The sequence below is a fragment of the Mastomys coucha genome, unplaced genomic scaffold (assembly GCF_008632895.1).
Source record: "Mastomys coucha isolate ucsf_1 unplaced genomic scaffold, UCSF_Mcou_1 pScaffold15, whole genome shotgun sequence".
NCBI lineage: Eukaryota > Metazoa > Chordata > Mammalia > Rodentia > Muridae > Mastomys > Mastomys coucha.
In genome coordinates, this window is record NW_022196897.1 from 47,354,422 (window position 1) to 47,371,687 (window position 17,266).

Here is a 17,266-nt window from a genome sequence, read left to right on the forward strand (position 1 = left end):
GAGGCCAGAAGAGGACATTTCATCTCTGGAACTGGAGCTACAGATAGTTGTGAGTCACAACGTGGGTGCCAGGAAATCAGGTCTAAGCCTCTGGGCCAGAGGCGCGTGTCTGTAACAGTCTCCGTAGGCTCCCTTTGGGTTCTGTTGGCTCTCGAGAACTTATCTATCTGTAAGTTATTTACAGGTATGTGACTGCATGATTTTCACAGGATGAGTGAGTGGTCATCCAGAAACGTGAGACTGTACAATCAACAGAAAACAGAGACGACTGGCGGCCTCTGGAGGTGGTTATAGTACAAACCCAAACATGGTGGGCAAGGAACGTAACCTGTTACGGAAGACATGAAGACACATCGCTTTCTCTGGCTATCCACCCTTTCTTTGCTTCCTTTGTCCCAGTTCTGGAATATCACGGGTGACCCATTACTCCACCTGTAGGAAAATTTAAAGAGATTTATTTTTTTCACACGTGTGTCATATCACTGAGTTTGTATATATTTGTGCCACATGTGTGTAGATGCCTGTGGAGACCAGAAGGGGGCGTCAAAGCTCCTTGAGCTGGAGTTAAGTTGGGAGCTGCTCAGTGTGGGTGCTGAGAACGAAATTCTGAAAGAGAAACGAGTGCTCTTAAGCATTGAGCTTCTAGCCTCCGGAAAATGTAAAACCATGAAGCTCTCAGTTTGCATGTTCAGTATCTGCATCCATCCTTGTAGTTCTAGGGTATGGACTTGAAATGTAATATATTCAATTTGTTTAAGTGCTCGGTTGCAGCATTTTACCCATAGTTAGTGCTGCACTGTACTCACAAAGTTTTCTAAAAGTTAACTTTATGCTATGTTCTTATCCCTCACACACACATAAAAAATAGGCCAGGCAAAGGCTTGCACGGGCAATGGGTATGTTTGTTCGACAGTCTGATAATGGTTCCCTTGGTACTGAACTGAAAAGCACTCAGGCCTTTCATTAGAAGAATGAAAATTTGTAAGTTAAGGATAACAGTGAAGGCCATTCAGCGAACTGATCACCAAAACCCAGTCCAATCATTCGGCACATACAACTTGTCAAATAACGTTAAATACAGATTAATCTGGGTTCATACTGAATTTGATCTCTGGCTCCTCCTTCTTCAAGTCCGATCCACCAATTCACATCATGCTTTGATAGCTATTGAAGGGAAAGAGGAGAGAATATGTCAGCACTTGTTCTTGTTTACATTGTTTTACAGTTTGGGTCAATGGAGATGCTATTGGTTTTTTTCAATCAGTACGATTTTATCACGTTACAGAAAGAAGAGTAACTGAGGACTAGTGTCTAGAGAAACCATGAAACTGAATTATTCTAAAGCACTCCCTGTTCATTGTGAAAGAGGATGGTAGTGAACCATTGATAATAGTTTCTGTTTCCTTCAGCTTGAAAGGCAAGGTTTCCAACTCTGTAAGAAGCCACGTGACATAAAAGAGAGCTGGGTGCTTCTTCTGACTGTAATTAGTGGCTTCTTATGTCAGTGATTTATGGAAGCTCACTGCAGATGTTGCATCTATTTGACAAACAAGGTACAAAGACATAAACAGAATAAAGATTTAGAGTCTAGGCATATTAGTCTGTGAACCTTTAGACAGTGTCTGCAGAGAGAGAGAGAGAGAGAGAGAGAGAGAGAGAGAGAGAGAGAACAGGACAAAAGAATGCTACAGAATTCCAATGTCTGACAACTAGCAAATTATCCATTTTATTAATCTACAGCGGATTATTAATCACCCAGTCTAAGCACACGAAGTATCAAATTGAAAAACATGGACATGCAGGTGCACACATGTATACACACTGCCCTGTAGATATAACGCTGGACTTATGGTCCAGGAAATTGAAGTCTTCTCCTTAATCATAAAAGAGGAAGGGACAGATGAGATTTCACTGAGCCTTCTCTAGCAGTGAGCTTTACGGCGTATCTGCTCTCCCTATATGTGTATCAAAATTCAAATGAACTTTTATATGCCCAAACCCTATTAATGTTAAGGCCTTATATATTTAAACTCGTACTCTTATTTCCTTTTGGGAAGGTTTGGAGATACATTTTAAGATACATTATTTATTTCCACATAAATTGCAAGCCACTACAACAGAACCTGATAGCTTGCTAACGTTCTTATTTTGAAACAAATGCACTTTTACTTCTTAACCAGTGTGGCTGCATGCCAGATCAGCAATTTGAGGATATTGCAAGGAGGAACCACTATAATTTGAGATCCCTGAGGAACTGTTCCATGGGCATGTTCCCACATGCTGAATTCAGAGCCCCATTCTGAGACTCTGGAGTGGTTCCATTGTGACTGGCTGGGGATACGGCCGGAAGACAACAACTTGATCGCATTTAAGGAAGGCACACAGGCAACAACAGTCAAAATCATGGCCTGACCACTCACTGTCCCAGTTTAGGACCTTTAAGGGGAAGCCATGACAATTATGTCTTCAATGGTATATTTACTGCCACCTGAATTAAAGTCTGGTCATCTGCTACACAGCACATCCCAGCTGTGACGTATGTGGCAGAGAACCTCACAGGACAAGCTGAAAGATGCCCAGGCATGGAATACCAGCCCGGTATGGAAAAGAGAATATTTTAAATGTTAGCTAGGTATATAGCCATAACAACTGAAACCTAATAATAGGTGTTGGAAAGAAGAAATGTAATATGAGCCTGCATTTCACAAATCAGTTATATTTAGTTATGCTCAAGTAGCCTTACGGTTAGGTGACATGGAAAGTCATTTCCCAGTGAGCTAGAAACACAAGCCCGCATGCTCCCCTACCAAGCTTTCCACAGCAAAGGTAATCTGTCAGCTCTTAGCTTTCTACCAAAGTGATCAAAGGTGTTGATTTAAGGGTTTAAACTGCCAGATTTTAGGAAGTAATAGATTTGATATATAGTTTTAGAAGTGCTTACAAACACAAAACTTAAGACAGTGAATTGTAGTTTTAAAATGCAAATACTCTATACCCAATACTGTATACCGCAGATACACAGAGTAGCCAAGTGATTGATCGGTGAGCCAAATCACGTCCTCCGACTCTCAAGTGCTTGTAGCTTTTAATGTTTTCATCAATGATCAAAAAAGAGAAGATCAGAGAAAAGAGAAATATTCAAAGTTCACTCTAACACCCCATGGTCTGTTATCAGAGAGGGAGAAAAATTATAAGCACTCTTCGAGAGAAAAATCATTTTTGTTAGAAAAACTGTACCCAGCTTCCTATCTCATATTAAATTCTTCTACACTCCAAATAAATGTTACTTCTGCCTGTCACAGTCCTAGTTACTATTCTTTATAGAAAAGTGATATGAAAACCTGTCTATGTCAAAGTAATTATTTATTCTAGCTTTTCAGCGTTTTTAGGATGGGTATGGGTCTAAAGTGTGTGGTATCACCTCTGCGGAGTTTGATTCCGCATCCTAGAATCAGCAAGTTCCCCTGCATCCACCCACCGTCAAGCATATTCTTAGGCATGAGACATCTTACTTGGGAAATGCTAATGCTCACCATAAATACCACCATACTACCGACAACCAAAAGTACCGATCGTGGATAGAAATAAATATTGCTTGGAAATCTACAGCGAGATCCTGCCACACTGAATGTAGATGTCTCCTCCCTCCCCAGTCTTTTATATTTGAAATCCTAACTCACAAGATGACACTCTGGGAAGTGTGAGCCTCTGGTAAGGGATTAGATCAGCAAGCCCTGAGTTAGCTAGCCATCTAGTGAGATGGAGCCCAGAGAGCGAAGAATGACTACCTAAACGGACCGAGGTCAAAGGACTGGGGGACATAACAAACCGTCTCTCCACAATTATCTACTAATCTGAATAGTCAGGAGGAAAACAATCTGCAGAAAAGCCATGACTTTTACAGAAACTTAAATGGATGTGTAGAGTCAATTTTTAAAAAAATCGCCTCCCCCAAGGACAGAAGGTGTACACTATGAATTCCGTGTAGTGATTTGTGTTCGTGTACCGCTTTGATTTTGCTGTGGATGAATTCTTGCTCCTGAGCAGAATAAATTGTGAGGAAATCACTTCGCAGCCAGCCGCAGACAAACTCAAAGGTGGCCCACTCGGCCGGGTGGGTGTGGAAGAGGTACTCGGCATTCTGATAGAAGAGCCACGGCGCATCTGCAAGGAAACCACGTGACCATGAGGCTGCTCTCAGGACTAGCGAGAGCTATAAGGTGGTCTTGAAAGAGTTCGAGCTGTGATTGACTCCCAAATTGTAATTTGGTTGTTTGACATTTCAAAAAGGGGGTGTAAGGATGTATGGGTACACGCACAGACGTACATGTGCACACACTTATAACTCACTTATTTTCTTAGTCTACCCCACTTGAGAATCCTTTACTGGTTTTCATAGGCCAGGGATAGATTCATTTTAAAATACTATGCCGTGAAAATAGAGGCATGATGTTAATTTCAACCCTACTTAATGAATTTATCTATTACTTTTGGTTATGTCCTTGATCTTCTGATTTGAACTAATTAGTCCCAAACTGCTATAGAAGAGAATGCGTTCGTGGAAGGACTGGATAATGCACTAATACTAACTGCTCCGTGGTGAGATTTAGAAGTTAGAGAACTGCCAAGTTGGCCCTTACCGTACTGGTACCAGTCTGGAAAATTGGGTTTCACATCTGCAGAGTAAAAGCAAAACATGGTACCTGAGACTTGTGTACAGGTGCAGTTTCTGAACTCCCCTAGCTCTAACCGCACTAGTCTTACTTCACCTTTAAAAAAAAAAAAAGTTTGAGGACAGAGGCTCTGGACTGTCTAGACTCTGGGAAGAGTTAGCGTGTGCCAGGGAATCTCCAGAGCCCTAGAGCGAGGGCACGGGCACTTGCAGACGGCTACTGCGTGGGAGACCCTGTGCTGGGTGCTTCCACACACTTATAGCGCAGCCCTCCTGTGCGCTTGTGATATCAGAGGGCTATTTCTTTCATCTGCGCTTACTCCGCAATGTCAGCTGGTGACCTTCATTCCTAATGCACAGCTTGGCCCAGGGTGCTACGCTGTCTTCCCTCCTCTGACTCTGATCCTGGCTTTCACTAAGCTTAGCGTAGCGAGGGTTCATCAGACAGGTTGTTGGCAGCGTGGCTCGGGGTTGTTGTGCCGAGATTATGAATCTTTGGGACTCTTCATTTGAGAAAGTGCTGCTGCGTATCATTAAAATGCAAACATACAGTAAAGAGCTTGTACCTCTTGGAATTTTGCATATCCACTCGTGTTTGGAAGCACAGTTCGAGGGCAACAATGTTTTGTTTGCCTTATACACAGCACAATTTTTTGCATCTTCTTCAAAATAAGCATTGTCTAAAAATGAAGAGACAACCTGCGGCAGATGAAGTTCATTATTCCTTTATGACGATCCCCAATAAAGAGTTGCAGAAGATTCAAGACACCCATGAACGCAAAGCACTATTGGCAGTGGCTCTCAACCTGTAGGTTGCAACCCCCTTTGGGGGTCCAACAACCCTTTCGCAGACCATCCAAAACCACAGGTACTTATATTACAATTCATAGCAGGAGCAGATTTACAGTTATGAAGTGGCCATGGAAATCATTTTATGATTGGGGGTCACCACAACATGAGGAGCTGCATTAAAGGGTCAGAGTGTCAGGAAGGTTGAGAGCCACTGCTCTGGGGACTTCAGAGGGATCTTCAGAAAGGTCTACATGTCATTCCGGGGCAAGACAGGTCCACATTTGTGAAGACTGAGCTAATGGGTACTTCACTTTTTTTTTTTTTTTTCTGTTTCTTTCTTACAAAGAGGCATGAGGGGCTGCGGAGATGGGGCGGCTAGTAAGGTGCTTGCTGTACCAAGCATAAGGACCTGGGCTCAACCTTAAGCACTCACATTGATGATTAAGGGGAAAAAAAATCCAGCAGAGCAGTATGTGCCTGCTATCCCAGTACTGTGGAAGTGAAGGTAAGGACCCTGGGCTTGCTGGCCCACCACTGCAGCCTCATTGATAAGTTCCAGGTTTAGTTGGGAAATCCTGTCTCAAAAAGGGTGGAGAGAGTGGTTGAGAAAGACACCTGACAGGCTGCTGGCTTCCCCACACATGCAGATGTGCTCAAGCACCCACGCACGAGAGAATCTTTTGTTTTCTCCAGAGGAAATCAGATGTCCACTTCATTCTGAGCTGCAGTGGTTTGAATAGCACTCCCCCCTCCTCCCATAGGCTCACAGGGAGTGGGACTATTTGCAATGATAAGGACCTGTGGCCTTGGTGGAGTAGGTGTGGCCTTGGAGGAGGAAGTGTGTCACTGGGGGTGGGCTTTGAAGTTTCAGTTGCAGAACCAAGCTGGGAGGCTTCTCTTTCCTTCCTGCTCTCTCCAATCTGGATGTAAAACGCTTGGCTCTTTTTCTCCAGCACCATGTCTGCCCGCGTGCCACTATGCTCCCTGCTCTATGATCATGAACTAAACCTCTGAACTGCAAGCCAGCTCCAATGAAATGTTTTCCTTTACAAAAATTGCTGTGGTCATGGTGTCCCTTCACGACAATAGAACATTGACTAAGGCAACTGTTTTCTGGGGTCTTGGGTAAGCTTGGAGTTTTAGGGATGTTCCAGATTTTGGTATCATCTTTGATGCCATTATTTGCTAAGCCCTTATATTAAATGCTAAGCATTGTACTTTAAGGACTAAAGTCTAAGACAGAGCTAGTCTTTTTGTTTGTTTTAGTTTTAGTTTTTTGAGAAAGGATTTCAGTACTTAGCCTTGGCTGGCCTGGAACTTACTATAGAGACCAGACTGGCCTCAAACTCATAGAAATCCACCTGTCTCTATCTCTCATGTGCTGGGATTAAAGGTTTGTGACTCTGTGCCTGGCTTCAGAGATCGCTTCCATAAACCCAGAAAACTAGCATTGTTTTGAGTGACCACATATTATATATAATTTCCACAACAGATGTTTTTAAATGAGGTGTAAACCTTTCAACTATTTAATGATTACCTGACAGAAAAGTAGATGAACCACAGATGAAATTAGGGTTAAAATGTAGAAAAATAAAAGGATGTTTTGAGCCACTTTGAACTATTTAAATACGCACAAAGGCATGTGTCAACTCATCCAGAGTCTCCATCCTCCTGTTTGGAGAATGGCATGAGTTATGATTCCTTTTGTCCAGTGGGCTGTGCTGAGCACCTTCAGTGTACTTAGTCTCATTGGTTCTTAAGCAAATTGTCTGTCCTTCTGTTACCAGTGAGTCTGGCTGACTAATAGAAAGTATTTCAACTTCTATGGGTTACATTTCATTTCCCAAGAGCAAAATGGCTCTAGCACCCCTTCTGTTTCTGGGTCTCAGCTTCTTCTTTCGTAAAAGAAATGAGCAGAGCTGAGGGAGCCAAACTCTCTCTAGGTCTCTTTCCACTCTTTGTTCTTGACACCCTTTTTCAAAGATGCAGTGTTGGGGTGGAAAATGGGGCTAGTATCATGTTTAAACTAGCATTTCCCTGTAGAAGCACACAAGTTTTCTTGTTTGGTTGGTTTTTTTTCTTCCTCCTTTTCTTTTAAATCTCCTCTCAGCTACAAATTTGAACCCTATCCTTTGAATAGGTTTTTTTTTTCCCCCTCCCAAGTTGGTCTTTATCTACACTTGGCTGCTGGTATTGTACAAAGTGGGACAGCCCTGGACAACCTGCGTGCAGATCCTGACTGCCTTGTGTAATACGTTATGTGGATTAATTGCTCTATTGTCCACTGGCACAGGCTGTTGAGAAGGTCTGGGAAACAGCAGCTGTCTCAAATGGTCCCTGAAGGCTGGCTCTAACCACCCCCTTCCAGAGCTGTAATTTTCCTTGTCACCTGGATAGAAATCTGAGAATTCCTCAGTGCACCTGGAAAAACAATGCACCCTCCGGGTCCTTCTTCCCTTTCCCAGAGTTTGTGAGTAGGGGGTGGACTGAAAGGCAAACCTCTGGCCTTCTGGAACTACCTGGTCTGGTCTGAGTCATTCCTAAGGCTGATGCCATCTGTCCTTTTTCAGAGTAAAAATACTCTCACTTTCTCTTTCTCTTTCTCTGTCTGTCTCTCTGTCTGTCTCTCTGTCTCTCTGTGTCTCTGTCTCTCTGTCTCTCTATCTCTCTCTCTTTCTCTGTCTTTGTCTCTCTCTGTCTCTCTGTCTCTCTGTCTCTGTCTCTCTCTCTCTCTCTCTCTCTCTCTCTCTCTCTCTGTGTGTGTGTGTGTGTGTGTGTGTTGGGGAGCGGAGACAGGCAGAGGCCAGCGAAAGGTGTCCTGTGTCTACCTTATGGCTTTGACAGAGGATCTCCTCATTGAACCAGAAACTCCCCGCCATTCTGGCCAGGCTGGTTGGCCAGCAAGTTCTAGAGATCCACCAGTCTCTGTTCCTACGTACTGGAGTTATGTGGAGTTATGCTTAGCTCTTTATGTGGGTACTGGAGACTTGAACTTAGGACCTCATGAGGGCAGAACTCATTAAGTTCTCTCATACGCTTCTAGGTAGTTTCTCACTGTGGCATGGAGAAAGGCCACATACACAGTCAGGCATTCTGCAGGAAAGGGGGGTGGCTTAGAAGCCTGGTATTACTGGAAAGACCAGACGTTTCTCTGAATGGGAAGCAGTTTAGAGGAGTATTTTTTGGATTTCCTTTCAGGATGAAACATAGGGACCTCAGAACAGTATGGTCACCTGAGATTTCCTAGGCCCTTGGAACAAGGCCTTAGCCAAGGCCTAGAGTAAATTTCCCAGAGTGCTATAGCCTCTTCCAGGTTCTCTTGGCTTTTTACCAAGTGGGTCCTGGACCACCTGGCTGGACTACATCTCCTGTAGATAGTGTGAAACAACTTACAGGTGACCCGTCAGACCACGCCCAAGAGCCGGCATTCAGTGGGTTCCTTTTATTAAATCCGATCCAGAACTGCCTTTCCTGTGACCTACGAAGAGAAGAAACAAAAGCGCTCTTTCCAATCTCATTCCCACCCACAGACGAAAGGTTCTGTGAGACGGTGAAAACGCGAACGGAAAGAACTGAGGCTAACTGGCGGGATCAGACAAGTTGACATCAGTCGAACAGGCATCCTTTGGCATGGAAAATCCCGCGTTTATGAAACGAGGGGAGGTTTTTAGACTCATATGCTCCTGTGTGGCTCGCTCGGAGCTCATGAGGAGAAAAATAAGCCTATGCTGAGAACAGGAACTTTTCATCAAGAATGGAAATAGCTTTCAATCAGGCCACGAGCACACGAAAGAAAGCTGCTAGGAAATCCTAGAGCTCAGCATCTCTGCAGCACTTTAACTGTGCGACTACTCACTCCTGGACTTTGCTTCCTTCACCGTCTGACTATGGTTTGATTTGTTGCTCTTTGATCAACCGTTTGTGTATTTTATGCAAGTTGATCTCTAGCAGTGCCATCTACTAACAGGGACACAGAAAGTTTGGGGACTTTTTTTTCCTTCCGGTTTCCAACATAAATAACTCTGAGGCAAATCAGCCTGGGCCATGGTAGATTAACTTGAGCAGTCACCACTGGTTTAGACTTGGCAAAAAGCTTCGGAGAATTATCGTCCCTCCTATTAGGCAGAGAACAAATATGTCAGATTGCGGAGTACTCAATAAATCAAGCAATAAAGCCTAATTGTACGATGAGCCATCTCAATGATATAATTTTCTGAGAATAATTTTGAAGAATTAAAGATTTAAGAGACTCAGAAGTCCTGACAGATGCTTTCTCATGCTTACTGCAGATGAGGGTGCTCACACTGCGGGGTCAGTTCTCACATGTGTTAGACAGAGGTCAAAGTTAAATGGGGAGCCTCTGAAGTCACTGGTGCCTGGGTGGCTACTGGTGATGTCACACTTCTAAGAAGATGAGGGGGACCTGTAGAAGCCAGGCCAGGGCTGTTAACCTCCAGGACACAGGCTAGGAACCAGTTTCACGCTCCCCACACTGAGAGCATTTGGTCTATTCCTCACTGATTTTCCCGTTCTTTGTTTTCCCTGTTCTACTGGTTCACAGAAGACAAATTGATATTTATTTCTCCCCACTAATTTCCTAAATTGTGTAATTTTAAAATAACACACATTTGACACAGCTGAATTCCCTTGGTAGCATGGGCAAAAATAAAGCATAAATCATACAACTTTCATGTTCAGATGCTAACGATCAATAATTTGAAAGATGCACAGAATTCTGCTAGGAACTTTAAATATGGACAAAAAGAATGTCATTACTTTTGATCTTTAAAGGCAAAGTATTTACAGATCTGGTCTGTATGCATGAATGTGTAAGCATGGTTTACAAGGGGTTAGAGTATCAACACACAGCAGAACTTAGGACAGTGAAGCTGTCCCTCAGAGCTGGCAGGCAAGCCAGGCAGTGAGGAAGCTTCTTCAGCACCAGCCTCACAAAGTCGGAGGTGTCACAGAGGGCTCTGGATCCCAAGGTGCCCAGAATGTAGGCTCCGACTGAAACCAAGGGCTTAGGTCAGTGGTTCCCGTAGGAACAAGTGGTCCTGTGGGCTGTTAAGATGCTTATTTCAGAGGGAAAACCATTTGTAGAGGAAGTGCTTCCTGCTAGAAGTCTTTATAATACTGATTATTCATAGTGGATTTCTAATAGTGTGCATTGTTTTTTAGTTTTATTTGATCCTTCTGATGCTATATTCCCTACCCCTCTCCAAGAACAATAACAATAGCTCCTCCACCAAATCCTTCCACATTGATATGCTCTAAGGTCACCTGCAAGTCATTTTTGTAAACACTAAAGGTGAATAATTATGGGCGTACCCTATGAAACCTTTAGTTACTTCCAATTTAAACTTAGTTTACAGGGTTGGGAATTTAGCTTATAGATACAGTATACCCTGGATTTGGCCACAAATAAATGAATAAACCAACCAATTAGCCAGCCAGCCAGCCAGCCAACCAACGAATCAACCAACCAACCAACCAAAACCAGACTACATTTATAACTTCATGAGTATGGACATTCTAACAATTGATGCACACTAATATGTGACCACCGATTTCTTCAAATGTACAATTAGAGAGCTGGTTTGGATTTTGTTTTAAACTGATGGAATTACCTTCCCCAAAAAAATCTTAAATGAACTCTAATCTATGGGATATCCTTATTAGTGGAATGGGATTGTGTTTTCTGGGGGCCCCAAGCAAGGAACCAAAGCTCTGCCCAAATAATCCCGTTTATTCTAAGACCTTCAAAATCCTCAGACAACATGTTGAAATCCACCAAACTAGATATAGTTGGGAGCAAAGCTCTGAAAAAATCTGGTCAAAGGCACACACAAAAAGATTTGAATTGATCTAAACAGTGATCACTTTGTTCTTTGTTTTTATGCAATGTGAACTTGGCGCAATTTAAACACAAAACTATATGAAGATAATATTTTTCTTTCATAAGCAGTGATTAGCAATTTTTAAAAGCAAAACAAATACTGACATTGTAAACAACCACTTGGGATACTCATCTCTAAAAAGGCACTACTAGGAGACAAATTTTGACTATAATCTTCTCAAAATTAGTAAGTATTTACCAATTAAACTTTGAATGTAGAAGCTCATTCACGAAATTTTCTTCCTCTATATGGGCAAAGCTTGCGAGGTGAGCCCCAAACTCCTCACAGAATGCTTCCGCTTCTCTCCATGATCTTTTCATCAGGACCTTTTCGCTATGAAACACCTGTAGAGCAACACGAAACATCAAAGCTGCTGAGTTCTCCTTTTCTTTCTTCTCTTGGAGGGGTATTTGGAGGAGAAGTGGGAAACTTCCTCCATGCTGTGCATGGACTCTTTCCACTGAGTCAGACTTCTGCCACTTTCTTATTCTTCACTGAAGTTTTTATTGGAAGGAGTAACATATATCACACCAGAACATGTCTACTTCTTATAAGACTTTCAGCTCCCTCTACCTTCCTTAGTTTCTTTTTCACTAAACCTCTTATGACAGACAGAGTTTTCTCTTAAAAAATATTTGTCAATATGTAAGGAAAATCAGGTCAAGAGACATTAAGAATACCATAAGGTCTTGGCTTAGGCCCAGAACACCTTGCTTTCAGAATCCATCCATTTCTATTCCTACAGTCTGCCTATGGCAAGTTAGAATTCAAGGAATGACAATGGCATTGTTGGATCCATTACAGGCAAGGATAAACAAGGCTGAAAGCCTAGAGCAGGTCTATTTCTAGGGTCTTTGGGTCTTCGATGAGCTGGCAGCTCCATGATATCTAAATTCTCTGCTATTTATCAGCTATTGTGGTACCAGGAAGCAGTTGTTTTTGGAGCATCTGCTTTTGTTGTAAGATCCAGCAAGAGGCTGAAGACTCAGAGCTCCTAATCTGGGGCCTCTGCACCCTCACTGTTTGTAACTAAGGTTACTAAGCTTGACCCTCTGATGCTGCAAGTACAATCTCTAGCCAGCTTTCGCTGGGCTCTGATTTGCTGAGATCAGAATGAATGCCTTTCCAAATCCTGTGGACCACAGCACAGCCTTTCCATCTTTTAAATTATATGTCAAAACTTGCCTCCTTTGGGAACCTCTCCCTGAATCTCTCTAAATTCATAAATCCACCACCATGAGCATCAGGCACAACTTGCATTTGTTGACACGTCAGGGTGACAGATAGTAAAAAACCACTGTACTGGGAGTCCCAAGACCCAGGGATTTATTCCAACTCTGTCAATAAATAATTGTGATCTTGGGCAAATCACTTCATCATACTGGCTTTGGTTCACTCATTCCTGAAGTTTATCTTATTACTCCATGAAGTTGTTGTGTCTGGGCCCTTTATTTATGAATTTTATGTAGGGATTTCTTGTGTGTACATTTAAATGAAAAGCATTCAGTTGTATTTTCTGCTACATTCCTACTGCAGTGTTTGTGGAATTCTGTCTGTCTCCATCTTGGATGTGCCCAGTGAATGGGGAAGAACTTTTTCTATGGGTTTAGAGAATTTTTCCCTATCAGATGAACCAAGAGAAGACTACTAAACATAAGACTAATTTTTAAAATGTGTGTATTTCTAATAAGACAGTTGTGAGAATTGGCTTAAATCTTGAATATATATATTTGTAATATGTAATATTTAGATATGTAAATATGTAACATATACATATACATAAACATATTTGTATATACATATATATACATACACAAATACACATACATACCAACCATCTGTATTACCTTGTTTGATGTTCAGGTATCTAGCAGTCTTTAAAGTCTTTGTTTAGTTTAAGAATTATTCCATAACAAGAACTTTATGTGTGGGCTTACAAACAGTATAGAACAACACCATTTTAATACCCACTGAGTGCTAGCTTCCTTTATTTGCTACATGCTTGGCAATATAAACAGCATTGGCTGGTGCCTTTATACTTAGAGGAAGGCAATTTTGTAAATGACCCTGGCCGGCCTTACTTTGCTCCTTTTTGCAACTCTGGTTCAGAATGTACTGAGAATGCCACAGGGCGAGGAAAGGAAGAACTATCCTGGTCCCTCCCAGAACAGGAAGTCCTGCAGTGTTTTATTCCAGTGGACCCAAGTGGTTTGTGAGGCAGAAAGCCCAGAGAAGAGTGCTTTCCTAACCCCTCGGCAGTGGTAGGAATATAGTCCATCCTACCACTGAGTATATAGTCCATTCTACCACTTGAGTAGCTGTCCTGAGCCTCAAGGGATAGGCTTGCCAGGATCCTGAGTTTCCACTGATTCTTGAAGCCTAACTGTGAATAGTAAAGTAGATTTGCCTGACTTATGGGAGTGGTCTGCCATACTACTGGACTTGACCTCTGGCAGGTGAAATTGTGCAAAACTTCCCACCAGTCATAGGAACTGGTCAAGCATTTAGAGATCTTTCCTCTTTCCTAGGGTGCCTACCTAGTGCATAGGGCTCTATTCTTTAGGATTAATATGGATACATGGCATTTCTGCTTTCAGTGACACTGGGGATAGCTGCCATTTAAAAAGAATTAGAACTATTTGGAATATAAACACAGGAAGAGAGGCAATGGATAGGGGCTGTGTATATGCTATGCAACCAGGCACTGTGACAGAAAGCTTAGAATAAAAAAAAAAGGAAGGGGATCCATGGACCAAATGAATATGCAGATAGCTTTGACATCACCTTGAAGCAACTGGCTAGACCAGTGTCTGATTCCCAATCCATGTAGCAGGGGTGAAAGGGCCACTGCCCTTCATACGGTGTTTTTTCCCAGATTTTGACTGGTGTCTTGCACAGAGACATTGCCTTAAAGTTGCTACAATCCTTCACTTCCCAGCGACCAAGTGAACTTCCTCCTCGCACGACAACGCAGCCACCACGATTTCCTAAAAGCGGAAAACAAGCCATCTTAATATAATATGATTGGAACAATTTGTGCTCCAAAGACAGCTCTCTGGAGTGTTGAATAATTGACACGTCATAATGAAGCACCAGAGAAGAACAATGGGGATGAAGAAAGATGCTTCATTGGCACAATTATCTCATTTCTCTTCATCTCTGGAGAGAAGAACAGAAAACAGGATCACGAGAGAAAAGAGGCTGTGAAGCCTGAAATTTGGACATTGTCTGCTTTGAGCTCAGATGGTGAATGACAGGAAGTGAGATGCAGCTCTGATGAGAAGCTGAAGAATGACCCACTGCTCGGTGACGTGCTTTGAAACCTCATTGCAGTGATCACAATGAGAAGTGCACAGCACTCATCCCCTAAGAGCGAAGTGCATCAGGGCAAACTAGTCACATGAATAATGGATTCAAGGCAGACAAGAAACACAACAAAGACCCAAACTCTAAGCCACAAGCCATGGAGAATGGAGAAAATGAGATAAAGTCTTAAAGTGGGATCTCAGGGGGTTGGAGGCAGAAACAGCCGCTATCAGGGAAATGAAGGGAAATATGGCTTCTAAACAAGACACAAAGCACACCGATCTCACAGTGAATATTGTGCAAAATATTAGAGGTAAAATGTCTTCAGTTATGGATGAAGTTTCACTGGTTCTTTTGTGTGTATTGAACATGAAATATACTTTTTCAAAGAAACAGGTGTTCAGAAGTCTAATGAAGATTTTGAAGACATAGTTTTGTTAATTAGCCCAGGCTGGGTCTCATATCTGTGATCTTACTTTCTTCATCTCCTGAACCAAAGTGTGGACTACCATGCCTGGCCCATCAAAACAACATCTAGACTAAGTGAAGTTTCTTAAGTTTGTGCAAAATGTGTATAATTTATAGGACCACCAAAAACCTGCATTTCACATTCCAATGAATATCAGTTGAAAACAATCCTGTTTTAAAAATTGAATGAGACTGACAGGAACCGAGGAGTAGCCTGGGACAGGATCCTTCTGGTTTCCATCTGCGCCTGGAGTTGACTGTGTGCCTCAGTTCTCCATACCCAAATTCTGCCCAGAGAGAGCTGGTCTTCCAGGAGTGCTGATACACAGGCTTACAGGAGGGACAGCAAGACCAGATAACACCACAGATAACCAGATGGCAAAAGGCAAGGGAGGGCAAGAACATAAGCATTAGGAGCCAAGGCTACTTAGCATTATCAGAGCCCAGTTCTTCTACCACAGCAAGCCCTGGCTAGCCCAAGACACTGGAAAAGTAAGACTCTGATTTAAAATCACACCTCATGATGATGATAGAGGACTTTAGGAAGGACATAAATAATTCCCTTAAAGAAATACAGGAGAACACAGGTAAATAGGTAGATGCTCTTAAAGAAGAAACACAAAAATCCCTTAAGGAATTACAGGAAAACACAATCAAACAGGTGAAGGAATTGAACAAAACCATCCAGGATCTAAAAATGGAAATAGAAACAATAAAGAAATCACAAAGGGTGACAACCCTGGAGATAGAAAATCTAGGAAAGAGATCAGGAGCCATAGATGTAAGCATCACCAACAGAATACAAGAGATAGAAGAGAGAATCTCAGGGGCAGAAGATAGAAAACATCGACACAACAGTCAAACAAAATACAAAATGCAAAAAGCTCCTAACCCAAAACATCCAGGAAATCCAGGACACAATGCGGAGACCAAACCTAAGGATAATAGGTATAGAAGAGAGTGAAGTTTCCCAACTTGAAGGGCCAGTAATTATCTGCAACAAAATTAAAGAAGAAAACTTCCCTAACCTAAAGAAAGAGATGCCCATAAACGTACAAGAAGCCTACAGAACTCCAAATAGATTGGACCAGAAAAGAAATTCCTCCTATCACACAATAGTCAAAACACCAAATGCACAAAACAAAAGAAAGAGTATTAAAAGCAGTAAAGGGGAAAGGTCAAATAACATATAAAGGCAGACCTATCAGAATTATACCAGACTTCTCACCAGAGACTATGAAAGCTAAAAGATCCTGGGCAGATGTCGTACAGACTCTAAGAAAACACAAATGCCAGCCCAGGCTACTATACTCAGCAAAACTCTCAATTATTATAGATGGAGAAAACAAGATATTCCATGACAAAACCAAATTTACACAATATTTTCCCACAAATCTAGCCTTACAAAGGGTAATGGATGGAATACCAACACAAGGAGGAAAACTACACCCTAGAAAAAGCAAAAACTTAACCTATTAACAACCCCAAAAGAAGATAGCCACACAAACATACTTCCACCTCTAACAACAAAAATAACAAGAAGCAACAATCACTATTCCTTAATATCTCTTAACATCAATGGACTCCATTACACAATAAAAAGACATAGACTAACAGACTGGATACATAAACAGGATCCAGCAATTTGCTGCATACAGGAAATGCACCTCACTGACAAAGACAGACACTACCTCAAAGTAAAAGGCTGGAAAACAACTTTCCAAGCAAATGATCCCAAGAAACAAGCTGAAGTAGCCATTCTAATATCGATGCTCTAGGATGAAGAATTGACAAAAGGGACCTCATAAAATTGCAGTTTCTGCAAGGCAAAGGACACTGTCAATAGGACAAAATAGCAACCAATAGATTGGGAAAAGATCTTCATCAATCCTACATCCAATAGGGGGCTAATATCCAATATATTTAAAGAACGCAAGAAGTTTGACTCCAGAGAACCAAATAACCCTATCAAAAAATGGGGAACAGAGCTAAACAGAGAATTCTCAACTAAGGAAACTCAAATGTCTGAGAAGCACCTAAAGAAAATGTTCAACATCCTTCGTCATCAGGGAAATGCACATCAAAACAACTCTGAGATTCCACCTCACACCAGTCAGAATGGCTAAGA

At 42.1% G+C, this 17,266-nt stretch overlaps 1 protein-coding gene across 3 annotated transcripts in view; it reads right to left on the reverse strand.

The window, feature by feature from the left end:
* The window catches only part of Pla2r1 (phospholipase A2 receptor 1), a 121,698-nt gene that overhangs the window by 24,096 nt on the left and 80,336 nt on the right, over window positions 1-17,266 (reverse strand). For 2 of the 3 annotated variants that reach the window (XM_031370370.1, XM_031370369.1), the window contains exons 12-19: window positions 14,149-14,351; window positions 11,563-11,708; window positions 8,858-8,942; window positions 5,239-5,371; window positions 4,641-4,676; window positions 4,007-4,164; window positions 1,100-1,164; window positions 329-432 (exon numbers count right to left, since the gene is read on the reverse strand). In XM_031370370.1, coding sequence (XP_031226230.1) covers window positions 329-432; window positions 1,100-1,164; window positions 4,007-4,164; window positions 4,641-4,676; window positions 5,239-5,371; window positions 8,858-8,942; window positions 11,563-11,708; window positions 14,149-14,351 — 930 coding nt within the window. The remainder of the gene's footprint in view (window positions 1-328; window positions 433-1,099; window positions 1,165-4,006; window positions 4,165-4,640; window positions 4,677-5,238; window positions 5,372-8,857; window positions 8,943-11,562; window positions 11,709-14,148; window positions 14,352-17,266) is intronic. The other variant, XM_031370371.1, reaches the window with a different exon arrangement.